Source organism: Hypanus sabinus, chromosome 28 (genome assembly GCF_030144855.1).
Source record: "Hypanus sabinus isolate sHypSab1 chromosome 28, sHypSab1.hap1, whole genome shotgun sequence".
Classification (NCBI taxonomy): Eukaryota; Metazoa; Chordata; class Chondrichthyes; order Myliobatiformes; family Dasyatidae; genus Hypanus; species Hypanus sabinus.
This window is the reverse complement of record NC_082733.1, coordinates 8,420,579-8,447,532: the sequence shown is the minus strand read 5'-3', so window position 1 is coordinate 8,447,532 and position 26,954 is coordinate 8,420,579. Positions and strand designations below refer to the sequence as shown.

Genomic DNA, 26,954 nt, shown 5'->3' with positions numbered 1-26,954 from the left:
CGGAACTATGCCAGAATTTATTGGTTTGTGAAAGATCATTACTAGTCTCTCCACAATCTCTTCAGCCACCTCTTTTAGAGCCCTGGGGTATAGTCCTACAAGTCCATCTACTTTAACATGCCTTTCAGTTTCACAAGCTCCATCTCCCTGCACTCATTTCTGCCCCTTGACACACTTGAACCTCCAACATACTACTAGTGTCTTCCATGGTACTTATTCAGTTCATCTGCCATATCCTCGTCTTCCCCTACTGTCTCTCCAGCATCATTTTCCAGTGTTCCAATATCTACTCTCGCCTCTTTTGCTCTTTATATGAACTGGAAAAAAACTTTTACTATCATTTTTTGATCTTATTGGATAGCTTACCTTCATATTTCATCTTTTCCCCCTTATGGTTTTTTATGTTGTTTTTTTTCCTGTTTGTTTATAACAGTTTCCCAATCCTCTAATTTCCCGCTAACTTTTGCTCCATTGTATGCCTCTATTTTACTTTTATGCTGTCTTTGACTTCCCTTGTCAGCGTGGTTGCATCATCCTCCCTTTAGAATACTTCCTCTTGTGCGGGATGTACCTGTCCCACACTTTCTGAATTGAAGCCTGATTGAATATTGATTTGAAAAGTGTCAGGGTAGGTTGATTTAAACATTGATTTGAAGAGTGTCAGGGTAGGTTGATTTGAAGAGTGTCAGGGTAGGTTGATTTGAACATTGATTTGAAAAGTGTCAGGGTAGGTTGATTTAAACATTGATTTGAAAAGTGTCAGGGTAGGTTGAATTGAACATTGATTTGAAGAGTGTCAGGGTAGGTTGATTTGAAGAGTGTCAGGGTAGGTTGATTTGAAGAGTGTCAGGGTAGGTTGATTTGAACATTGATTTGAAAAGTGTCAGGGTAGGTTGATTTAAACATTGATTTGAAAAGTGTCAGGGTAGGTTGAATTGAACATTGATTTGAAGAGTGTCAGGGTAGGTTGATTTGAAGAGTGTCAGGGTAGGTTGATTTGAAGAGTGTCAGGGTAGGTTGATTTGAACATTGATTTGAAAAGTGTCAGGGTAGGTTGATTTGAACACTGATTTGAAAAGTGTCAGGGCAGCTTGATTTGAACACTGATTTGAAAAGTGTCAGGGTAGGTTGATTTGAACATTGATTTGAAAAGCGTCAGGGTAGGTTGATTTGAACATTGATTTGAAGAGTGTCAGGGTAGGTTGATTTGAACATTGATTTGAAGAGTGTCAGGGTAGGTTGATTTGAACATTGATTTGAAGAGTGTCAGGGTAGGTTGATTTGAACATTGATTTGAAAAGTGTCAGGGTAGGTTGATTTGAACATTGATTTGAAGAGTGTCAGGGTAGGTTGATTTGAACACTGATTTGAAGAGTGTCAGGGTAGGTTGATTTGAACATTGATTTGAAAAGCATCAGGGTAGGTTGATTTGAACACTGATTTGAAAAGTGTCAGGGTAGGTTGATTTGAACACTGATTTGAAGAGTGTCAGGGTAGGTTGATTTGAACATTGATTTGAAGAGTGTCAGGGTAGGTTGATTTGAAGAGTGTCAGGGTAGGTTGATTTGAACACTGATTTGAAGAGTGTCAGGGTAGGTTGATTTGAACACTGATTTGAAGAGTGTCAGGGTAGGTTGATTTGAACATTGATTTGAAGAGCGTCAGGGTAGGTTGATTTGAACATTGATTTGAAAAGTGTCAGGGTAGGTTGATTTGAAATTGATTTGAAGAGTGTCAGGGTAGGTTGATTTGAAAAGTGTCAGGATAGGTTGATTTGAACATTGATTTGAAGAGTGTCAGGGTAGGTTGATTTGAACACTGATTTGAAAAGTGTCAGGGTAGGTTGATTTGAACATTGATTTGAAAAGTGTCAGGGTAGGTTGATTTGAACATTGATTTGAAGAGTGTCAGGGTAGGTTGATTTGAACACTGATTTGAAAAGTGTCAGGGTAGGTTGATTTGAACACTGATTTGAAGAGTGTCAGGGTAGGTTGATTTGAACATTGATTTGAAGAGTGTCAGGGTAGGTTGATTTGAACATTGATTTGAAGAGTGTCAGGGTAGGTTGATTTGAACATTGATTTGAAGAGTGTCAAGGTAGGTTGATTTGAAGAGTGTCAGGGTAGGTTGATTTGACGAGTGTCAGGGTAGGTTGATTTGAACACTGATTTGAAGAGTGTCAGGGTAGGTTGATTTGAACACTGATTTGAAGAGTGTCAGGGTAGGTTGATTTGAACACTGATTTGAAGAGTGTCAGGGTAGGTTGATTTGAACACTGATTTGAAAAGTGTCAGGGTAGGTTGATTTGAACACTGATTTGAAGAGTGTCAGGGTAGGTTGATTTGAACATTGATTTGAAGAGTGTCAGGGTAGGTTGATTTGAACATTGATTTGAAGAGTGTCAGGGTAGGTTGATTTGAACATTGATTTGAAGAGTGTCAGGGTAGGTTGATTTGAACATTGATTTGAAGAGTGTCAGGGTAGGTTGATTTGAACATTGATTTGAAGAGTGTCAGGGTAGGTTGATTTGAACATTGATTTGAAAAGTGTCAGGGTAGGTTGATTTGAACATTGATTTGAAGAGTGTCAGGGTAGGTTGATTTGAACACTGATTTGAAGAGTGTCAGGGTAGGTTGATTTGAACATTGATTTGAAAAGTGTCAGGGTAGGTTGATTTGAACATTGATTTGAAGAGTGTCAGGGTAGGTTGATTTGAACTGATTTGAAAAGTGTCAGGGTAGGTTGATTTGAACACTGATTTGAAGAGTGTCAGGGTAGGTTGATTTGAACATTGATTTGAAAAGTGTCAGGGTAGGTTGATTTGAACACTGATTTGAAGAGTGTCAGGGTAGGTTGATTTGAACACTGATTTGAAGAGTGTCAGGGTAGGTTGATTTGAACATTGATTTGAAGAGTGTCAGGGTAGGTTGATTTGAACACTGATTTGAAGAGTGTCAGGGTAGGTTGATCTGAACACTGATTTGAGGAGTGTGTTTGCTTGTCCCTGCACTCAATACCTCGAGTGAATGTTTACCGCCAGCCTTCAGCTGCACATAAACTCAGGATCACAGTGGAGAACTCTCAGTAAGTAAGATGGTCTACACTTAATCATTAGATATTCCAGGTCAGGAAAACAAGAGGGTGCCAAGACTGCTACGTCCAAGCACCATGAAGAGCTTATCATGAAGTACAGACCCCACCTCTTGCTCTCTTCGAACCAGCCAGTGAATCACGAAGCTCTCGGGTACTACCGCACAGCAACCCTCCGGCACAACAATCTTGCCCCAGGTCCTCAATCTTGCTGTCCAGGGGATGTACGTTTGCTAACAAGATGCTGAATAGATAAGTTTTACACCTCCGCTCCCCTCCTCCCTTTCTCGTACCTGCACTCCTGAGAGTTAAGCCTGCTGAGTCCTTTAGAAGATTGTAAAACCGCCAGTTCATTAAGTTGGTTTGAAAGTAGGCTACGTAAAGGGAAACTACAAGCTGCAGATTGCAGCAACAGTAGTTCAGAACAGATATATCTACAAGTTCTGTGTATTACTGCAAATCATCGCCGTCATGTTGTTCAAAAATTTGAGGCGATAAACTTGAATTTATTCAGTCCTAATCTCCTCCCTTTCCACAGCTGTTTCTGCTTGAAGAGATGCGGGAAAGAAAGTATGATGGCTATGCCCGGGCAATTCAGAAAGCATGGAGGAAGTACGCTGCGAGGAAGAAATATGTGCAGATGAGAGAGGAAGGTAAGACAGACCTTCTCCTCGTGCCACCGTTAACTCTTGTACTCTTCAGGTTAAGCTGTGAATAAGTAGACTCTGTAGTCCCAGCTCTGCTTTTGAAATGCTTACAAAGTGGGAACAGACCATTCAAACCATTTCTGTTTTTCACCCCGACAGCTCTCTACCAAAAAGGTTTCTCCTGAATTCCCCAATGGGTTATTACTGACTTTCTTAGTATTCATTCATGCACCAAAGCACCTGATGGACAATGAAGTACCTTAGAAGAGTAATGAATTTGAATTTATTTGTATCTTACATCTGTCCCACTGCATGGGGGAGTAAAATTCTTTGCTTATGACTCCGTCGCAATGTAGGAAAGACAAGAGTTTTCGCCTCACGCATTGCTCTAACAACAAAGTAATCATGCCCTGATAATCTGTCGTCAGTGCAGTTAATACATTTTATAAATGCCTGGTTCCTTTGTGAAATAACGTCATGGGATCCTTTATGTTGACCTGGAAGAGCAAATATAGCTTTGGTTTAACATCATTTCTGAAAACACAGTGTTCCTTCTGGCTACTGAGGACAGTCAGCCCACGTGTCTGTGTCCCAAGCTCTGGAGTGCAAATTGACCCTTGTTATGTTCTCTGGTTACGGGTCTCCTGCAAGGGGAAGCACTTTCTCTGTTGCTGATCTGTAAATCTCCTTCATGAACTGGGTGAGGGTAGCAGCAGAATCATTAGAATAAGGATACACTGCAGATCAAGAGAATGGCCCAGGTGCCCAGTTTTCATTTGTATTTACCAATCCCCAGCTAAACTGTACACATCAGAATCAACATCACCGCCGTACATATGTCGTGAAATTGGAAGCAGTACAATGTGATACAAATAACAAAGAAAAAACAGTAAATTACTGTAAATGTATATATTAAATAGTTAAATTAAGTAAGTAAAACAGAAATTAAAAAAGTAGTGAGGTCGTGTTCATGGGTTCAGTGTCCATCCAGAAATCGGGTGACAGAGGGGAAGAAGCTGTTCCTGAATCGTTGAGTGTGTGCCTTCAGGCTTCTGTACCTCCTTCCTGATGGTAACAATGAAAAGAGGGCATATCTTTGGTGGTGGGGGTCCTTAATGATGGACGTGGCCTTCTCCTCGAAGATGTCCTGGATACTATGGAGGCTGGTGCCCGTGATGGAGCTGACTGACTTCACAATTCTCTGCAGCTTGCTTCGATCTTGTGCAGTACCCCCTGCCCCCACCAGACAATGATGCAGCCAGTCAGAATGCTCCCCGTGGTCATACCAAATCACCTCAAGCTCCTAGTGAAACAGTCACTGTCTTGCCTTCTTTCATCTTTGTCACTCAAACATATTGGTGCCTAGTTGGATCACCTGGTAGCATTTACTGTCAGGGTTCACACTGTTAAAAACAGATGTTACTGTGAGCAGAATACAGAAAATCAACACTTGCATGGGCAAGTATGTCCTGGAGAAGGGTCTCGGCCCGATACATCAACTGTTGACTCTTCCATGGATGCTGCCTGGCCTGCTGAGCGCCCCCCAGCACATTGTGTGTGTGTGTGTGTGTGTGTGTGTGTGTGTGTGTGTGTGTGTGTGTGTGTGTGTGTGTGTGTGTGTGTGTGTGTGTGGTGCATGCATACTGCTACAGTTACTGCTTCCTCACAGCTCTCAGTTGCTGTTTTGAATTTTGTAGCTTGCGTCAGAACATGAGAAGGACTAATCTGTTCTTAAATTTCAACTTTTCTCCCCCTCAGCATCTGATTTGCTGCTCAATAAAAAGGAGAGGCGGCGAAACAGCATCAACAGGAACTTTGTAGGCGATTATATTGGAATGGAAGATCGGCCGGAGCTGCGGCAGTTTATAGGGAAAAGGGAGAAGGTTGAATTTGCCGATACTGTTAACAAATACGATCGAAGGTTTAAGGTATGTAATGCAATATTTTAATAAAATATTATGTCGTGCGAGTTACAGAATGTATTACATCAACACGGGGATTCGCCTGGAGATGTAGAGATTCTCTATTCATTGTAATCGGCCATTCTTAGTTCCCACCACATTAGAGTCATTATTCATTATACTGAAAATGGGGGTTCACCTTGAATATTAAGCACAAGAGAACCCAGTGATCAACAAGGTGGTTAAACATTGGCTGGACTTACCTTTAAATTAGCCTGGCTTCTTCCATTCAGAAATCTCCACTGACATTCCAACTGATGTAACAACCTTCATAGTAGAAACCATCCCCCCCACTGCACCCTGCCAACCACTCTCTTTCTAACCCAGGTCCTGTCACGTGTGAAGGCAGGTAAAATTAGAATGGGGTCAAATATTGGAGATTTGCTTTTGAAATGTTTTTTATTGAGGGAAAGAAGCTACAAGTTTATGAATGTTCCTTAGCTACGTTTAAGGAATGGACATAAAATTTTTTGGCCTGGGATAATAATTATTAAAGCCCCTTTCTTACCTCAACCCCACACTTCCTCCTCCGCTGCCACTGGTACTTCCTCAGGACAGCGGCAATGGCAGAAACCTCACGGGGAAGGTATAAGCATGAGTATCATCCCACTCCCCACTTGAATGTGGATCCCCTCCTCGCCTGCTGTGTGTGTGTCCAGCACTCCTGCACTGTCAGGAGTGGGTAACATTTCTCAGTCCAGCTTTTACCGAGGCCCGTTATGCAGAGCTTTGGACCAGGGATCTGCACAGCTACATGTCTTTTATACCTCAAAGGTGTTTAATCAGAAAAGGGCAGGAGCAGGTCATTTGCTGGGAACATCAGGCTTGATGTAACCCATTATCCTGAATTATGAACATCCACTCTCCACAAGTGCTGTCTGGCCTGTTCGCTCTTCTTACTTTGATTTACTCTGCTTTATATCTGGGAGAACTTCTGCCCCAAGGACGAGATACTGTGGCAACCCACTTCCTAGCGCACTCGAACTGGCTCACAAATAGCCAGCGCACCGGCACAAAGGCCAGTCCCAAAAGGGCGCCAGGTCTGCTTCACCAACTGCGGTTTACCGACTCCGTGTTGTTATTTTAGCGCTGCGTGTAGCACACCGCTACAATTGGTGACCCCGACGGTCCAAATGATTTTTGGACCGGAGATGACCGACGCCGCATCTGTTCATGCGGTTTCATTGAAACTGCCAAGCTTCTGGACGCTGCGACCTCACCTCTGGTTCCAGCAAGCAGAAGCCCAATTCCATGTTCGGTAGATAACCCCAGAGGCAGGAGTGGGTAGCCCAACGGACAATAGTGTTTCTACCACCAGCGGTGGGGCGCAGAAGCCCGCCGCTGTCGCCCGCCCTGCAAGTTCCCGGGAAACGCCAGGGACAGCCACTGCTGATGGCTACAGCGGCTGGCCATCGGGATAGCCTCCTGTATGTGTGGGACAAGAGGTTACCTCCGACGAGTTATGACACCCGCAACAGGGCTCCAGGTCCCCCCCCCCGAGGGCCGTGAACGGCAGCACAGTAAGGACCTATGGCACCCGTACGGTGCAGCTACAGTTCGGCTCCAGCCAGTTCACGTGGGACTTCACACTGGCCGCCATAGCCCAACCGCTTCTGGGTGCGGATTTTTTGCGAGCTCACAGCCTACTGGTCAACCTGCCCAGGAAGAGACTGGTCCACGCTGAGACCTTTCAGACATTCTCCCTGGGTGCAGCCCAGTTGCCAGCCCCTCACCTCGGCTCCATCACGCTGTCCGACAACAACTTCACCAGGGTCCTGGCAGATTTCCCATCGGTTCTGGCACCGCAGTTCACGGCAGCCATGCCCCGACACGGCATACAGCACCACATCCCGACCCAGAGACCACCCCTCCACGCCCGTGCTCGAAGGCTTCCCCCGGACAAGCTCCGACCGGCGAAGGAGGAGTTCAAGAGGATGGAGGAATTGAGGATCATACGGCAGTCTGACAGCCCATGGGCCTCCCCCTGCACATGGTGCCCAAAGCGACAGGGGGCTGGAGACCATGCGGCGACTACCGCAGGCTGAACGAGGCTACCACACCGGACCGCTACCCTGTGCCGCACATTCAGGACTTTGCAGCAAACCTGCACGGCGCACAGATCTTCTCCAAGGTAGACCTCATCCGGGGATACCATCAAATCCCGATGCATCTGGACGACGTCCCCAAAACGGCTCTCATCACCCCGTTCGGCCTTTTCGAGTTCCTCTGAATGCCGTTCGGCCTGAAGAATGTCGCACAGACGTTCCAGCGGTTAATGGACGCGGTGGGACTCGACCTGGACTTCGCATTCATCTATTTGGACAACATGCTCATAGCCAGCAGCAGTCGTCAGGAGCATCTGTCCCACCTCCGTCAACTCTACGCCCGACTGAGTGAATACGGTCTAACAATCAACCCGGCCAAATGCCAGTTCGGGCTCGACACCATCGACTTCCTGGGCCACAGGATTACTAAAGAAGGGGCAACCCCTCTGCCCGCTAAGGTAGTTGCGGCTCGCCATTTCTCCCGACCCACCACAATCAAAGGCCTTCAGGCATTCGTAGGTATGGTCAATTTCTACCACCGCTTCCTCCCTTCAGCTGCCCGAATCATGCGCCCCCTGTTCGCCCTGATGTCAGGTCCGGGCAAGGACATTACCTGGGACGAGAAGTCCGCTGCCGTTTTCATTAAAACGGAAGAAGCCTTGGCGAAAGCCGCGATGCTAGTGCACCCCAGAGTGGACGTCCCTAACAGTGGACGCATCTAACACGGCAGTCGGTGGGGTGCTGGAGCAACTCACCGCGGGTCGCTGGCAACCCCTGGCGTTTTTCAGCAAACACCTGCAACCACCCGAGCTCAAATACAGTGCTTTCGACCAGGAATTGTTGGCACTATACCAGGCAATCCGGCATTTCAGGTACTTCTTAGAAGGTCGGCCCTTCACCGCGTTCACGGACCACAAACCGCTTACCTTTACGTTCACGAAGGTGTCCGACCCCTGGTCGTCCCGCCAGCAACGCCACCTGTCCTACATCTCTGAATACACGACAGATGTCCGGCACGTCTCGGGTAAGGACATGCTCTCTCGCCCTAACATTCATGCCCTTTCCCAAGGGGTAGACTTTGAGGCACTGGCAGAGGCACAGCAGGCAGACGAGGAGATCCCTAGTTACAGAACCGCAGTCTCCGGTTTGCAGCTCCAGGACCTCCCCGTAGGCCCAGGTGAGAGGACCCTACTCTGTGATGTCACCACCAGCCAACCCCGTCCCGTCGTCCTGGCACCTTGGCGGCGACGCATTTTTGACTCTATTCATAACTTAGCACACCCCTCCATCAGGACAACCATCTGGATGGTCTCCAGCAGGTTCGTTTGGTACGGACTCCGCAAGCAGGTCAGTGAATGGGCCAAAACGTGCATGCACTGCCAGACGGCCAAGGTGCAGCGGCACACCAAAGCCCCACCGCAGCAGTTCCATCCCGCCCACTGGCGTTTCGACCACATTCATGTGGATATCGTGGGCCCCCTGCCAGTGTCGCGCAGAGCGCGGCACCTCCTGACTATCGTGGACCGGTTCACAAGATGGCCAGAGGCGGTCCCGCTCACCGACACCACCTCCGAATCTTGCACCTGAGCCCTGATCACCACCTGGATATCTCGCTTTGGTGTACCGGCCCACATTACCTCCGACAGAGGCGCCCAGTTCACCTCCAGCCTGTGGTCAGCTATGGCCAGCCTTTTGGGGACTCAGCTGGACCACACAACTGCCTACCACCCACAGTCGAACGGGCTAGTGGAGCGTTTCCACCGTCACCTGAAGTCGGCTCTCATGGCCCGCCTGCGAGGAGCCAACTGGGCGGACGAACTTCCCTGGGTCCTACTCGGCATCCGCACGGCGCCCAAAGACGATCTGCACGCCTCGTCAGCCGAGTTTGTGTATGACGCACCCCGGTCGTCCCCGGGGAGTTCGTACCAGCCCCAAGGGGGCAAGAGGAAGAACCCGCAGCAGTCCTGGGCAGACTACACGAGAGGCTCGGTGACCTGGCCCCCATACCCACTTCGCAGCATGGGCAGAACCCAACTTGTGTACCCAAAGACCTGCGGAACTGTAAGTTTGTGTTTGTACGAAAGGGCGGGCATCGGCCACCGCTGCAACAGCCCTACGAGGGGCCATTTACGGTGCTCAGGAACAACGGGTCCACGCTCGTGCTGTACATTGGGGGGAGAGAGGAGGTTTTCACGGTGGACCAACTCAAACCGGCCCATGTGGACCTGGCGCAACCGGTCGAGTTTCCGGCACCTCGGCGCAGAGGCTGACCTCCCAAACAGGGTCCGGCCCAGACTGTGGACATTGGGGGGGTGTATCACCGGTTCTGTGGGGGGGGGGGGTTATGTGGCGACCCACTTCCTAGCGCACTCGAACCGGCTCACAAATAGCCAGCGCGCCGACACAAAGACCAGTCCCAAAAGGGCACCAGGTCTGCTTCACCAACAAAGGGAAAAGCCTGCGGGGGATTGTGAGTACGTGCCCCCTATAGCATCTGCGCCCGGGGAGGGCGGGATCAGGGAGGCTTTAAAGGAAGGCTGTGAAGTTCGAATAAAATCTTCTTTAACTGCGGTTTACCGACTCCGTGTTGTTATTTTAGCACTGCGTGTAGCACACCGCTACAATACGGTGTTTTGCTTCTCGGGTGCAGTACCAGGTGCTTCCACCAGGGGGAGTTAGAGAGGTTCCCTGGCCCAGCATTATGAAGCAAAGCTCACTGCAGAGTGTAGCACTAAAGTGTAGCAGAGCAGAGCCTGCGTCCCTGGGACCACGGCCCATCACTGCTCACTCTGCAGTGTAGCAGAGCAGAGCCTGCGTCCCTGGGACCACGGCCCATCACTGCTCACTCTGCAGTGTAGCAGAGCAGAGCCTGCGTCCCTGGGACCACGGCCCATCACTGCTCACTCTGCAGTGTAGCAGAGCAGAGCCTGCGTCCCTGGGACCACGGCCCATCACTGCTCACTCTGCAGTGTAGCAGAGCAGAGCCTGCGTCCCTGGGACCACGGCCCATCACTGCTCACTCTGCAGTGTAGCAGAGCAGAGCCTGCGTCCCTGGGACCACGGCCCATCACTGCTCACTCTGCAGTGTAGCAGAGCAGAGCCTGCGTCCCTGGGACCACGGCCCATCACTGCTCACTCTGCAGTGTAGCAGAGCAGAGCCTGCGTCCCTGGGACCACGGCCCATCCAAAACACTTCAGGCTTTTCTTTCCACCCATGGACTAATCCAGAGGCGCTTGCAGGAAAGCAGAAGGGTAGACTGGTCATTCTACACTTACATGGTTTATAATCAGGCACAGAGGAGATGGGTAGTGAGACAATCAGCCTGACCCAATCAAAAACACTCAGCCCCACCCAACCTAAATCTAACAGAAATAGTTGGGTCCCACTGGGCTTGGGGCAGGGTGGGGTGAAGGCAAGAAAGAGATGTGAAGAACAGTTGGATTGCGGAAGGAGTGTTGAGGTGAGTTTAACAGGTGTCAATCGTTCATTAGCATAGCTAACATAATTTAAACTAGCTGGCTCGCTGCTAAGGAGCTGCTCTATTGATGTCCTACGTGATGAGGCCAAACTCCCTGTAGACTTGCTTTAAGTTGTAATAGAATTTAAAAAAATGACTCCATGATAATATAAGTACATATTTTAATGTTGCATTTTCTGCATATACCCAACTTGGTTTACAGATTAGACAAAATCACTAAGCAAAGGATTACATACACCCCTGGATGTCGACCAGGATGCAGGGGGTGCTACCTCCCTGAAATGAGTTTTTGCAGGGTGGGATGCACACTGTCTCAGTGACCTTGGACCTCACGAAGTTCTGACGTACGGAGATGAGAGCTGTGCCTTTTGCAATTGAATTATCCATCACCCTTCTCCAAAATCAAACAGTGCCATACCTGGATGAGGTAAAAGGGGATGTTAGTATCTGTACACAACTGCAACTCTGGAGAGCCAAGGCTCTGCAATAACCAATCAGTCCCATTCCTGAATGGGACCTTTGTATACAATGTGTTCCTTGGCTTCAAAACACGAGAGTGAAGAATAGTCGGAAACCTGCTCGATTATATCTGCTGCTTCACTTGCCCGAAGCAATAGTAAAATAAAGTTTTCTTTTTCTCAGAGTGTAAAGCGCGACCTTGTCCTCACCCCCAAGTTTGTGTATCTCATCGGGCGAGAGAAAGTAAAGGAAGGTTCTGCCAAGGGCCAGGTGAAGGAGGTGCTAAAGCGAAAGATTGAGCTGGAACGGATCCTAACTGTTTCCCTCAGGTAGGTCAGGGTGACTGGCTGTCAGAAGGAAGGACGGGTGGTGCTTGTTTCGGTACTGAGGGGCCTGGCGGTGGATACGTCTCTTCCAGTGGTGAAACCAGAACTCAGAGAGCAGGTGTGGGAAAGGGACTCAGCCACTTGAGACAGGAGTGAGGGGGAGAAAGAGGAATTTTATCTGAGGGATGTGGGATCTCTGTCTCAGTGTTGTCTGGATGGTCAAGCACCATTTCTCTGTCAGTCACAACCCCCACTGTCTCCTAATGAGCACCCACTTCTCATTCCCGCTCCAACATGTCCGCCCTCGACTGGAACAGTAAGGCCCTACTTGGGTTGGAGGAGCATCACCTCATATGTGTCAGGGGAGATTGCATCGTGATGACAAGAACATTGGTTTCTAACTTCAAGTAACCTCTCCCCTCTGTTTTGCCCCTCCACACCCTGCCTTTGTTTTCTCCATTTGCCCTTCTGCCTCTCTCACACCTTCTCTTCTCGTCCCTCATCCTCACAGCCTGTCCATCATCTACCTCCAGCTTGGCACCTTCCCTTTATTCCATGGTTCAGTGTCTTTTCCTATAAGATTCCTCCTTCTTCAGCCCTTTGCCCCTTCCACCTATCACCACCCGGCTTCTTACTACGTAACCCCATCTCCTTCCCATCCGCCTTACTCTGCCCCCCCCCCCCCCCGGAGGGTCCCAGACAGAAATGTGTCTGTTTATTTCCCTCCATAGACGCTGACTGACCCGCTGAGCCGCTCCAGCATTTTGTATGCTGCTTAATTATTTCCAGAATCTCCTGTGAAGCTGAGGTTGATGCAAGCTTGGATATTCAAGGACCAAATGAGTTGGGTTAGGGCTGGAGGGGGAGGAGGTTCCAAATCTGCCAATTGCTGGATGGCCAAGCAGTTTTGAACCACCCCTACTCCCTGAGTTTTCTTGAAGACAGTACATTCTTGCCCCAACTGGGAACCTGATCATTGCTGTTGCGTTGCGTTTCAGGAGAAAATATTCATTAGATGAGTGGGTAAAGCCAGATTTCTGACTGGCGCCATGTTGCAACGGTAGAGCTGTTGTCATGCAACTCCAGTGAACGTGGGGGAGGGGGGAAATAAAATGGGACTAACGAAGGGTTAAATGGGTATCAGTGGGAAAGTTTCTGTGTTCTGTTGCTCTATGACATTATCTGCACCACAACACCAACTAGAGAAGAGTACAGTCGACCCTCCTTATCCGCGAGTGATTGGTTACGGGACCCCTCGCGGATACCAAAAAACGCGGATGCTCAAGTCCCTTATTCAACCTGTCTCAGTGCGGTGGTCTTTAGGACCCAGCAGAGCTCTGAATCCGCAGTGTTTCTGTTCACAAAAATAATCACGATCACGATTGAAAATAAAGTGGAAATAATAAAGCGATGGGAAAGAGGTGAAATGCCATCAGTCAATAGAAAAGTGTTAGGCTACAGTTGGTCAACGATCAGAGTAATTTTAAAGTTTAAAGTGAGAAAGGCCCTGCCCCGATGAAAGATACAATTATTACTAAGCAACGCAGTGGTTGAATTATTGAAATACATATGTTTCTTGTGTTTTATATGTATGGAAAGGTAAAATATAGACTATATACTAAGACAAACGTTTGACTAACTGAGAACTTATGTTTTTTTTTATCCCGATCCACGATAACCTACGCACATCCTCCCGTATACTTTAAAACATCTCTACTTATAATACTTAATACAATGTAAATGCTATGTAAATAGTTGTTATATTACAATGTTTAGGGAATAATGACAAGAAAAAAAAAGTCTGTACATGCTCGACCAACAAGTGCTGGAAGAGCACTAACGGGTTTTCTCAATTTACATTTGGTTGAATTCGCGAATGCAGAACTTGCGGATAAGGAGGGCTGACCGTACTGCTGTCATAGACAACAGTTGGAGCTTTGTGTTCAATTCTGGTCTCCTCATTCTAGGAAAGGTGTGGAAGCTTCAGTGAGGGTGCAGAGGAGATTTACCAGGATGCTGTCTGGATTAGAGAGGGTGCAGAGGAGATTTACCAGGATGCTGTCTAGATTAGAGAGGGTGCAGAGGAGATTTACCAGGATGCTGTCTGGATTAGAGAGGGTGCAGAGGAGATTTACCAGGATGCTGTCTGGATTAGAGAGGGTGCAGAGGAGATTTACCAGGACACTGTCTGGATTAGAGAGGGTACAGAGGAGATTTACCAGGATGCTGTCTGAATTAGAGAGGGTGCAGAGGAGATTTACCAGGATGCTGATTAGAGAGGGTGCAGAGGAGATTTACCAGGATGCTGTCTGGATTAGAGAGGGTGCAGAGGAGATTTACCAGGGCGCTGTCTGGATTAGAGAGGGTGCAGAGGAGATTTACCAGGACACTGCCTGGATTAGAGAGCGTGCAGAGGAGATTTACCAGGATGCTGACTGGATTAGAGAGGGTGCAGAGGAGATTTACCAGGATGCTGATTAGAGAGGGTGCAGAGGAGATTTACCAGGATGCTGTCTGGATTAGAGAGGGTGCAGAGGAGATCTACCAGGATGCTGTCTGGATTAGAGAGGGTGCAGAGGAGATCTACCAGGACGCTGACTGGATTAGAGAGGGTGCAGAGGAGATTTACCAGGATGCTGATTAGAGAGGGTGCAGAGGAGATTTACCAGGATGCTGTCTGGATTAGAGAGGGTGCAGAGGAGATCTACCAGGATGCTGTCTGGATTAGAGAGGGTGCAGAGGAGATCTACCAGGACGCTGACTGGATTAGAGAGGGTGCAGAGGAGATCTACCAGGACGCTGACTGGATTAGAGAGGGTGCAGAGGAGATTTACCAGGATGCTGTCTGGATTAGAGAGGGTGCAGAGGAGATTTACCAGGACACTGTCTGGATTAGAGAGGGTGCAGAGGAGATTTACCAGGATGCTGATTAGAGAGGGTGCAGAGGAGATTTACCAGGATGCTGTCTGGATTAGAGAGGGTGCAGAGGATATTTACCAGGATGCTGTCTGGATTAGAGAGGGTGCAGAGGAGATCTACCAGGACGCTGACTGGATTAGAGAGGGTGCGGAGGAGATTCACCAGGATGCTGTCTGGATTAGAGAGGGTGCAGAGGAGATTTACCAGGATGCTGTCTGGATTAGAGAGGGTGCGGAGGAGATTTACCAGGATGCTGATTTAGAGAGGGTGCAGAGGAGATTTACCAGGATGCTGTCTGAATTAGAGAGGGTGCAGAGGAGATTTACCAGGACGCTGTCTGGATTAGAGAGGGTGCGGAGGAGATTTACCAGGATGCTGATTTAGAGAGGGTGCAGAGGAGATTTACCAGGTTGCTGTCTGAATTAGAGAGGGTGCAGAGGAGATTTACCAGGACGCTGTCTGGATTAGAGAGGGTGCAGAGGAGATTTACCAGGATGCTGACTGAATTAGAGAGGGTGCAGAGGAGATTTACCAGAATGCTGTCTGGATTAGAGAGGGTGCAGAGGAGATTTACCAGAATGCTGTCTGGATTAGAGAGGGTGCAGAGGAGATTTACCAGAATGCTGTCTGGATTAGAGAGGGTGCAGAGGAGATTTACCGGAATGCTGTCTGGATTAGAGAGGGTGCAGAGGAGATTTACCAGAATGCTGTCTGGATTAGAGAGGGTACAGAGGAGATTTACCAGGATGCTGTCTGGATTAGAGAGGGTGCATAGGAGATTCACCAGGTTGCTGCCTGGATTAGAGAGGGTGCAGAGGAGATTTACCAGGACGCTGTCTGGATTAGAGAGGGTGCGGAGGAGATTTACCAGGATGCTGCCTGGATTAGAGAGGGTGCAGAGGAGATTTACCGGAATGCTGTCTGGATTAGAGAGGGTGCAGAGGAGATTTACCAGAATGCTGTCTGGATTAGAGAGGGTGCAGAGGAGATTTACCAGGATGCTGTCTGGATTAGAGAGGGTGCAGAGGAGATCTACCAGGACGCTGACTGGATTAGAGAGGGTGCGGAGGAGATTTACCAGGATGCTGATTAGAGAGGGTGCAGAGGAGATTTACCAGGATGCTGTCTGGATTAGAGAGGGTGCAGAGGAGATTCGCCAGGATGCTGACTGGATTAGAGAGGGTGCAGAGGAGATTCGCCAGGATGCTGTCTGGATTAGAGAGGGTGCAGAGGAGATTTACCAGAATGCTGTCTGGATTAGAGAGGGTGTAGAGGAGATTTACCAGGATGCTGCCTGGATTAGGGAGGGTGCAGTGGAGATTTACCAGAATGCTGTCTGGATTAGAGAGGGTGCAGAGGAGATTTACCAGAATGCTGTCTGGATTAGAGAGGGTGCAGAGGAGATTTACCAGGATGCTGTCTGGATTAGAGAGGGTGCAGTGGAGATTTACCAGGATGCTGTCTGGATTAGAGAGGGTGCAGAGGAGATTTACCAGGACGCTGATTTAGAGAGGGTGCAGAGGAGATTTACCAGGATGCTGTCTGGATTAGAGAGGGTGTAGAGGAGATTTACCAGGATGCTGCCTGGATTAGGGAGGGTGCAGTGGAGATTTACCAGAATGCTGTCTGGATTAGAGAGGGTGCAGAGGAGATTTACCAGAATGTTGTCTGGATTAGAGAGGGTGCAGAGGAGATTTACCAGGATGCTGTCTGGATTAGAGAGGGTGCAGTGGAGATTTACCAGGATGCTGTCTGGATTAGAGAGGGTGCAGAGGAGATTTACCAGGATGCTCTCTGGATTAGAGAGGGTGCAGTGGAGATTTACCAGGATGCTGTCTGGATTAGAGAGGGTGCAGAGGAGATTCACCAGGATGCTGTCTGGATTAGAGAGGGTGCAGAGGAGATTCACCAGGATGCTGACTGGATTAGAGAGGGTGCAGAGGAGATTCGCCAGGATGCTGTCTGGATTAGAGAGGGTGTAGAGGAGATTTACCAGGATGCTGTCTGGATTAGAGAGGGTGCAGTGGAGATTTACCAGGATGCTGTCTGGATTAGAGAGGGTGCAGAGGAGATTTACCAGGACGCTGATTTAGAGAGGGTGCAGAGGAGATTTACCAGGTTGCTGTCTGGATTAGAGAGGGTGCAGAGGAGATTTACCAGGACGCTGTCTGGATTAGAGAGGGTGCAGAGGAGATTTACCAGAATGCTGTCTGGATTAGAGAGGGTGCAGAGGAGATTTACCAGAATGCTGTCTGGATTAGAGAGGGTGCAGAGGAGATTTACCAGGATGCTGTCTGGATTAGAGAGGGTGCAGTGGAGATTTACCAGGATGCTGTCTGGATTAGAGAGGGTGCAGAGGAGATTTACCAGGATGCTGTCTGGATTAGAGAGGGTGCAGTGGAGATTTACCAGGATGCTGTCTGGATTAGAGAGGGTGCAGAGGAGATTCACCAGGATGCTGACTGGATTAGAGAGGGTGCAGAGGAGATTTGCCAGGATGCTGTCTGGAATAGAGAGGGTGCAGAGGAGATTCGCCAGGATGCTGACTGGATTAGAGAGGGTGCAGAGGAGATTTACCAGAATGCTGTCTGGATTAGAGAGGGTGTAGAGGAGATTTACCAGGATGCTGTCTGGATTAGAGAGGGTGCAGTGGAGATTTACCAGGATGCTGTCTGGATTAGAGAGGGTGCAGAGGAGATTTACCAGGACGCTGATTTAGAGAGGGTGCAGAGGAGATTTACCAGGTTGCTGTCTAGATTAGAGAGGGTGCAGAGGAGATTTACCAGGACGCTGTCTGGATTAGAGAGGGTGCAGAGGAGATTTACCAGGATGTTGTCTAGATTAGAGAGGGTGCAGAAGAGATTTACCAGGACGCTGCCTGGATTAGGGAGGGTGCAGAGGAGATTTACCAGGACGCTGCCTGGATTAGGGAGGGTGTAGAGGAGATTTACCAGGACGCTGCCTGGATTAGGGAGGGTGTAGAGGAGATTTACCAGGACGCTGCCTGGATTAGGGAGCATATATAATGAAGATGGGTTGAGTGAGCTGGGGCTTTTCTCTTTGGAGTGAAGGAGGACAGAGGTGTATAAGATGATAAGACACACAGCCAGACACTTTTCCCAAGTGGAAATGGCTAATATGGGAGGTCATAACTTTAAGGTGATTGAAGGAAAATCTAGGGAGGATTTTAGAGGTAGATTTTTTCCCACAGAATGGTTGACACATAGAGCACACTGCTAGATGTGGTGGTGGAGGCAGATATATTATCGAAACTTAAGAGGCTTGTAGGTAGGCATATGGATGAGGGACAAATGGAGGGCTGTGTGGGAGGGAAGAGTTAGGTTATAAGGTTGCTACGTTGTGGGCTGAACAGTGCTGTTCTGTTCTATAATCAATGTTCTGCTCCCTCCCCTTGCTGGGACTGACTGCTGGTGGTTGGCACAAGGCATCTCATTCTGGCACTAACAGCGCGTCTCGTCCTGCCGCAGCACCATGCAGGATGACTTCTTCATCCTCCACGAGCAGGAGTACGACAGCCTGCTGGAGTCGGTCTTCAAAACGGAATTCATCAGCCTCTTATCGAAGCGTTACGGAGAGAAGATGCAGAGGAAGCTGCCACTGCGTTTCAGTAACACGTGAGCACTGACCCTCCGGCACCTCGTGGTAACTCTAACCTGTCAGCCGAAACTCTGCCGCGTCGGATCTGTCCCTCTGCTACCGTAATTACCGTTTGCCGTGTGTGGCGGTGGAACTGTGGTTTGCACCTTTGCCTGTATTCGTGGGTTTGGCTGATTGACGATTTAACTTGAACGCAATCACCATGGCCCTGTGGTGTTAGCGGGGTGACACCCACCTGCCCCAGGATCGGAATCCCGTGCAGTAGCCTTCCCACCACCGATACCAGTCTGCAGTCCCTTGCTTGTCCTTGCAGGCTGACACTGGGGAGTCATTGTACCGAACTAGTGTCAGACTTGGACTTGCAGACAGACAGAAAGTCCCACAGCTGTGTTTTGAAGAACAGTGGCTGAGTTCTGGCCATTGTTATCCCCATTTCCCCACTAAACCCTGCCGGCTTAATTTGCAATTGACTCTGTTGATGTCAGTGAGTTTCATTTCACAACAACACGGGCCACACCTCCCTCCACTTAGCTACATCGTGAGGCTGTGCATACCCTGCATGAACACTTCTTTGCTCACTGAGTCTCACTCGTGTCCCTGCAGACTCGAAATGAAGGTGAGGAAGGATAACTGGGGTCCCTGGAGCGCTGGAAGTTCTCGGCAGGTTCAGTTTATCCAAGGCAACGGGCAGGTGGCTGTGCTGAAGCCCAGCAGTAAAACCCTACAGGTCAGCATTGGGCCAGGACTGCCGAAGAACTCACGTAAGTGAAATGTACCCTGTACTCTTGCTTAGTGGTTGCCTAGTACGAAAAGGTGGGCTGTTAACCTCACAGACCTCCTTGTCATGATACTGCATCTTTTATTGTTTACCTGGACTGCAGCTGTTCTTTATTCTGTTAGTGTTTCACCTTGTTCTACCTTAATGCACCGTGCAATGATGTGATGTGTGTGAACAGAGTGCAAGACGAGCTTTTCACTGCATCTCAGTCCACGTGACAATACAAACCCTGGCTCTCTGTCCCTGAGTAACTGGCAGTTGTACCAGATTGTTACAAAAACACACTGCAGAAGTGTAATCAGTATAAATTTAGAAGTAAGTTCTGCAGTACTGCGCCATTATTGATCCAGACAGAATACAATGCCCTGTTTAATTGGCTTTGTGGTGAGTTTCCCAATATACGTTTAGGAGTAGAAACGATGCTGAAGGATTGCTGGTGTTCTGAAATCATTCACGTTGTACCAGATGGTGTTCAGGCTCTGCACGGGGAGGTCCTATTGTACTGCAGCAGTCTCCTGGAATGAAAGGACCGTTTCAGGAGCTAGACCAAAAGGGCATTGCTTCCCAGAGAAGCAAAACTTGCATTTCTATTAGTGTGTACAAAAGGCCAGCTTCACCAAGTGAAAACAACAGCTGCAGAGTCTGCCTCAAGCTGAACTGTGAAAACAAATGTGTGTGTGTGTGTGTGTGTGTTCTATCAGCAATCACTGGCCTAGAACATGGAACCATGCTGAGAGACAGTCACTCTGCTTCTTCCACCATAAGACACAGGAACAGAATTAGGCCATTCAGCCCATTGAGACTGTTCCGCCATTTCTGGATCCCACACAACCCCATACACCTGCCTCCTCACCGTAACCCTGGATGCCCTGAACAATGGGGAACTATCAATTTTCACTTTAAATATACCCACGGACTTGGCCTCCACAGCTGTCCGTGGCAGAGCATTCCAGATTCGCTATTCTCTGGCTTAAAAAATTCCTCCTTACCTCTGTTCCAAATGGTCACCCTTCAATTTTAAGGCTGTGTCCTCTGGTTCTGGACACCCCGACCATATGAAAGATCTTCTCAACATCCACCTTACATCGTCCTTTCAACACTCAGTAGGTTTCAATGAGATTTCCCTGCATTCTTCCAAATTTCAGTGAGTACAAGCCCCAAGTTAGCAAACACCCTTCAATCCCTGAACCATCCTCATGAACCTCCTGGACTCTGCAATGACAACACACTCTTTCTGAGATAGGGGGCCCAAAACTGTTGGAAGTATTCCAAGTGCGGCCTGACTAGTGTCTTATAAAGCCTCAGCATTATCGTTTTTATATTCTGATCCCCTTGAAATGAGTGCCAACATTGCATTTGCCTCCTTTACCACAGACTCAATCTCTAAATTAACCTTTTGGGAGTCTTGCACGAGGACTCCTAAGTCCCTCTGCACCTCTGATGTTTGAATTTTCTCGCCATTTAGATAATCATCTGAACTTTTGTTCCTTTTACCAAATGGCATTATCATACATTTCCCAACTCTGTATTCCATCTGTCACTTTTTTACCCATTCTTCCAGTTTGTCTAAGTCCTGCTGCAATCGCATTGCTTCCTCAGCACTACCTACCCCGCCACCTGTCTTTGTATCATCCACAAACTTGGTCACAAAGCCGTAAATTCCAATATCCAAATCACTGACGATCAATGTGAAAAGTAGCGGTCCCAATACTGACCCCTGAGCAACGTCACTAGTCCCTTTATTCCTACTTGCTGCCTTCTACCTGTCAGCCATTCCTCTATACATCCAATATCTTTCCTGTAATGTCATGGGATTTTATCTTGTTAAGTTGCCTTGTGTGGCACCTTATCAAACGCCTTCTGAAATCCAAGTAAATGACATCCACTGCCTCTCCTTTGTCCACCCTGCTTGTTACTTCCTCGAAGAACTCTAGCAGATTTGTCAGGCAAGATTTCCCTTTACAGAAACCATTCTAACTTTGGCATTTTTTCATTAGTCTCCCAAGTACCTCAAAACCTCATCCTTAATAATAGACTCCAACACTTTCCCAACCACTGAGGGTTAGGCGAACTGGCCAATAATTTCCTTCCTTTTGCCTTCCTCCTTTCTTAAAGAGTGGAGTGACATTTACAATCTTCCAGTCCTCTAGAACCATGCCAGAATCAAGTGATTCTTGAAAGATCACAACCAGTGTATCTGTTATCTCTTCAGCACATTCTCAGGACTTTGAGATGTAGTCCATCTGGTCCACGTGACTTATCCACCATAGGACTGTTCACCTTTTCCTTTGTAACAGCAATGGCACTCCCTCCTGTTCCCTGACACTCACGGATCTCTGGCACATTGCTAGTGTCTTCCGCAGTGAAAACACTAGAACTTATTACTTATTAAGTTCATCCGCCACATTTTTGCCCACATTAGTACCTCACCAGCAACATTTTCCTGTGGTCCAATACCAATTCTCACCTTTTTACTCTTTATATGACTAAAAAACTTGTAGTATTCTGCTTCATATTATCAGCTAGTTTGCCCTCATATTTCATAAGGTCCATGAAGCTCTCATGAGGTCCATGAGATTGGCATTTGATAAGGTCCCACATAGGAGATTGGTGGGTAAAATCAAAGCTCAGGGCATTGGGGGGAAGACATTGACATGGCTAGAAAACTGGTTGGCAGATAGAAAGCAAAGGGTAGCGGTGAATGGGTGTTTCTCGGAATGGCAGGTGGTGACTAGTGGGGTGCCACAGGGCTTGGTATTAGGACGACAGCAGTTTACGATTTACATCAACGATTTAGATGAAGGCATTGAGAATAACATCAGCAAGTTTGCTGATGATACTAAGCTGGGTGGCAGGGTGACATGTGATGAGGATGTTAGGAGAATTCAGGGTGACTTGGATAAGCTGGTTGAGTGGGCAGATACTTGGCAGATGGCGTTTAATGTGAATAAGTGTGAGGTTATCCACTTTGGGAGTAAGAACAGGAAGGCAGATTATTATCTGAATGGTGTAGAGTTAGGTAAGGGAGAAATACAAAGAGATCTAGGAGTTCTTGTTCATCAGTCACTGAAGGTGAATGACCAAGTGCAGCAGGCAGTGAAGAAGGCTAATGGAATGTTGGCCTTTATTACAAAGGGAATTGAGTACAAGAGCAAGGAAATCCTCTTGCATTTGTACAGACCCCTGGTGAGACCACACCTGGAGTATTGTATACAGTTTTGGTCTCCAGGGTTAAGGAAGGACATCCTGGCTATAGAAGAATTGCAGCGTAGATTCACGAGGTTAATTCCTGGGATGTCTGGACTGTCTTACGCAGAGAGGTTAGAGAGACTGGGCTTGTACACTCTGGAATTAAGGAGATTGAGAGGGGATCTGATTGAAACATATAATATTATTAAGGGATTGGACAAGATCGAGGCAGGAAATATGTTCCAGATGCTGGGAGAGTCCAGTACCAGAGGACATGGTTTGAGAATAAGGGGTAGGTCATTTAGGACAGAGTTAAGGAAAAACTTCTTCTCCCAGAGAGTTGTGGGGGTCTGGAATGCACTGCCTCGGAAGGTAGTGGAGGCCAATTCTCTGGATGCTTTCGAGAAGGAGCTAGATAGGTATCTTATGGATAGGGGAATCAAGGGATATGGGGACAAGGCAGGAACCGGGTATTGATAGTAGTTGATCTCAAAATGGCGGAGCAGGCTCGAAGGGCCGAATGGTCTACTTCTGCACCTGTTGTCTATTTCATCTCTTCCCTTATGGCTTTTTTAGTTGCCTTTTGTTTGATTTTAGAAGCTTCCCAATCATCCAACTTCCCACTCACTTTTGCTACCTAATATTGACCTTCCTTTGGCTTACAGTCTTTAACTTCCCTTGTCAGCCACAGATGTCCACCCCTGCCATTTGAGAACAACTGCTTCTGTGGGACATATCTATCCTGAGCCTGGTGAATTGTTCCCAGAAACCTCTATGGCTTTATACAGCATCACCTTCAAAGCCATCGTATTTCCCCTCGGTTGGACCTTTCTCCATGAGATGACCATCTATGACAATTGTTTATATTTAGGCACAGGAACATACAACACAAAACAGGCCCTTTGACCCCACTTGTCCATGCTGACCCAAGCTAATCCCGTTCATCTGCATTTGACCCCTGTCTCTCGAAACCCTTCCTATCTGTGTACCTAAACACGAGAGGTTCTGCATACGCTGGAAATCCAGAGCAACACACACAAAGTGCTAGAGTTGATGTTTCCAGCCAAGACTATGTGTGATGATCTGTATACGTGTCCAGATGTTTCTACCATTTCCTCAGCATCTTGTTTCCATACCCACCACCACACACGTGAAAACTTACCCCACAACCTTTTACATCCTTCCCCTCTCACCTTAAGCTTGTGCCATCTGGCTTTAGGCTCCCAAACCCTGGGTAAAAGACTCTGAACCTTCACCTCATGATCTTTACAAACCACCGTCAGGTCTATCTTCATCACACTTGGCTCCAGGGAAAATACTGCAGCCTATCCCATCTCCCCTTGTAACTCAAGCCATACAGTCCTTTCGACATCCTTGTTCAAAGTTCAGGGTTCAAAGTGAAGTACATATACATTACCATAAAAACCCTGAGATGTATTGTCTTGTGGGCAAACTTAACAAATCAGTAAAGGAATGATAACCGTAGCAGAATCTGTGTCGACTGCACCAACTTGGGCATTCGACCAGTGTGTAAAAGACAACAAAGTGTGCAAATACAAAAAGAAATAACAATAATAAATCAATAAGCAATAAATATTGAGAACATGAGATGAAGAGTCCTTGAAAGTGAGTCCATAGGCTGTGGAAACATTTCAGTGATGGGACTCATGAAGTTGAGTGAGAGCCTGATGGTTGAAGGATAGTAACTGCTTCTGAAACTGCAGTTGTGAGTCCTGGGGCTCCTGTACCTCCTTTCTGATGGCAGCAGCAAGAAGACAGCATGGCCGAGGTAGTGGGAGTCCCTGATGCAGGATGCTGCTTTCCTGAGGCAGCACTCTGTGTGGTTCTGCTCAATGGTGGGGAAGGCTCTACCGTGATGGACTGGGCCATATCCACCGCTTTCTGCAGGATTATCCATTCAAGGACATTGGTGTTTCCATACCAAAAAGATGAGAAAATCCATAAAGATATGAATCTTTCCTGCACCCTCTTCACCTATAGTGTGGTATTCAAACTTCACAGAACACGCCAGGAATGTTCTCACTGACTTCCTTTGGAGCTCAGTGACCTCTGCAATAAAGGCAGTCATGTCACGTGCTGCCTTCACCATCTATCCGTGTCACTACTTTCCAGGGACTACAGACCTGTACCTTTTTTCTACAACACTCCCTGTACCTGTCATTTACTGTGTAGCCTACCTGGTTAAATTTCTCAAAGTGCATCACTTTGCGCTTTTCCAGGTTGATTCCTTTGTCCACCTCCCAAGTTGATCTTGATTTGGTAACCCTAGACAACCTTCCTCACTGTCCACCACACCACCGATTTCAATGTCATCCACAGTTGCTTAATCAAGTCACCTGCATTCTCATCAATGTTACTAATTAAATATAACACATGTTACATGGGTGTAACAACACATGGGTACATGTTACGTACCCCGTAACGGGTTAACAAGACCCAGCAGAAATGGACACACCTGAAGTCTGAGTCTTCTGTTATAAACTGTATTTTATTAGTAACTAAGTGAATAAAGTAATATAAAACAAGATAAGGTAAACTGGTTAGCAGGTAAACTGGTTTTATTTCCATGTCATACTCTTGCAAGATCAGACTCCAGTCTATTCTTATCCTTCATTTTACCCAGAAACACTAATGGATTATGGTCCGTGTAAACCACAAGTGGTTTCTGCGCAGGACGTATGTAGACATCGAAATGTTGCAACGCTAAAATGAGTGCTAGCAACTCTTTTTCAACAGTGGAGTAATTCTTCTGATGCACATTAAATTTCTTTGGGAAAGAAGCTCCTGGATGTTCAATTTCATCATCATCCCCTTGCAACAATACCGCCCCGGCAGCTTCATCACAACCGTCTACCACGACTGAAAACGGTTTATTGAAATCGGGTGCTTTGAGCACAGGATGGTTTTCAGGTGGTCAAATGCCTCCTGGCAAAGGTCACTCCACACAAATCTTTCACTTTTCCCTAGGAGTTTCGTTAGGGGGAGAGCGGTGTCTGCAAAGTTCTTACAAAACTTATGGTAATACCCAACCATTCCCAAAAACCTTCTTAACACTTTCTTGCCCGTTGGAACGGGAACCTCAGCAATAGCCTGAACCTTGGCCTGCACAGGTGCCAGTTGGCCCTGGCCTACTACGTAGCCAAGATACGTGACAGGGGCGTGGCCAAATTCACTTTTAGCAAGGTTTACAGTGACATTTACCTTGGACAGCCTTTCAAACAGTTTCTCTACTGCTGACATATGCTCCTCCCAGGTGTCATTCCATACAACCAAATCATCAATATAAGCCCCTATATTCTCTAAACCTTGAATCACTGAATTCACCATCCTTTGGAACGTCCCTGGAGCATTTTCCATCCCAAAGGGTAAAACATTATATTCATACAATGCAGATGGTGTCACAAATGCAAATATTCCTTTAGCCCTTTCTTTTAAAGGGACAGACCAGTAACCTTTCAACAGGTCAATCTTTGCAAGGCATTTAGCCTTCCCCACTCTGTCAATACAGTCATCCACTCTTGGGATGGGATAAGCATCTGCATTCACTTTCCTGTAATCAGTACAGAATTTCGTAACCCCATCCAACGTAGGGACAATCACGCACGGTGACGCCCCGTCTGACGTGGTTGGCCTAATTGTGCCAGCTGTTAGCATGTATTCAATTTCTTGTTCAACCAGTTTATTTTTGTCTTGTTCATTCTGTAAGGGTGCTGCCTAATGGGATCAACTTCATCTACAATTATGTCATGCACCACAGCTGTGCACAGTCTGGGAGTGAAAGGGAATAAATCTTTATACTTGCTAATTAAACTCTTCAGTTGTTTTTGTTGCTTTGACTGCAAATGTTGAATCTTTCCATCAATATTTTTCAACTAATATCAGAATTTCTGAGTCTTGTGGAAACTACATGGAGTTCATTAAAATGATCTGGTATTCCAGTACCAGACACCACAATCTCCTCTGTTGTCATAACAGTACTCAGAGGTGCAGGGTCGGGGTCACGATAACGCTTGATCATATTTACGTGGACCATTTGTGTAGCCTTTCTCTGGTAGTCAGGAGCTCTAATAACATAATTCAAAGAATTTTCTGAATTATTTCATATGGTCCACTAAATCTCGCTTGAAGGAGGTTGGTAAGGAGGGGGAACTGCTTCATCTTTATCTGAGAGTGCTGTAAATTCTGCTGTGCAAGGTCACAAGCCTTGTTAAGTCCATCTCTGAATTCCAAAGCATAACTAAGCATGCTCATACACACATTCTGATCGAACCATTGCTCTCTGAGTAGGGTCAAAGGTGACACATTGTGCTTAGCTCTCAACTCTTTAACTATCCCCTGGAAGGTTTTTGAAGTAAAAAAACCTTTTAAAAAGTAAAACCCTGGTCAGATTGGATTTCTTTAGGTAGACCTACCAGTGTGAAA

General features: G+C 47.3%; 1 protein-coding gene across 4 annotated transcripts in view; it reads left to right on the top strand.

Annotated features, from left to right (window-relative positions):
* Positions 1-26,954, top strand: part of myo1ea (myosin IEa) — a 376,197-nt gene that overhangs the window by 321,797 nt on the left and 27,446 nt on the right. For all 4 annotated transcript variants that reach the window (XM_059952573.1, XM_059952572.1, XM_059952575.1 and 1 more), the window contains 5 exons: positions 3,629-3,743; positions 5,496-5,665; positions 11,865-12,010; positions 18,415-18,561; positions 19,148-19,305. In XM_059952573.1, coding sequence (XP_059808556.1) covers positions 3,629-3,743; positions 5,496-5,665; positions 11,865-12,010; positions 18,415-18,561; positions 19,148-19,305 — 736 coding nt within the window. The remainder of the gene's footprint in view (positions 1-3,628; positions 3,744-5,495; positions 5,666-11,864; positions 12,011-18,414; positions 18,562-19,147; positions 19,306-26,954) is intronic.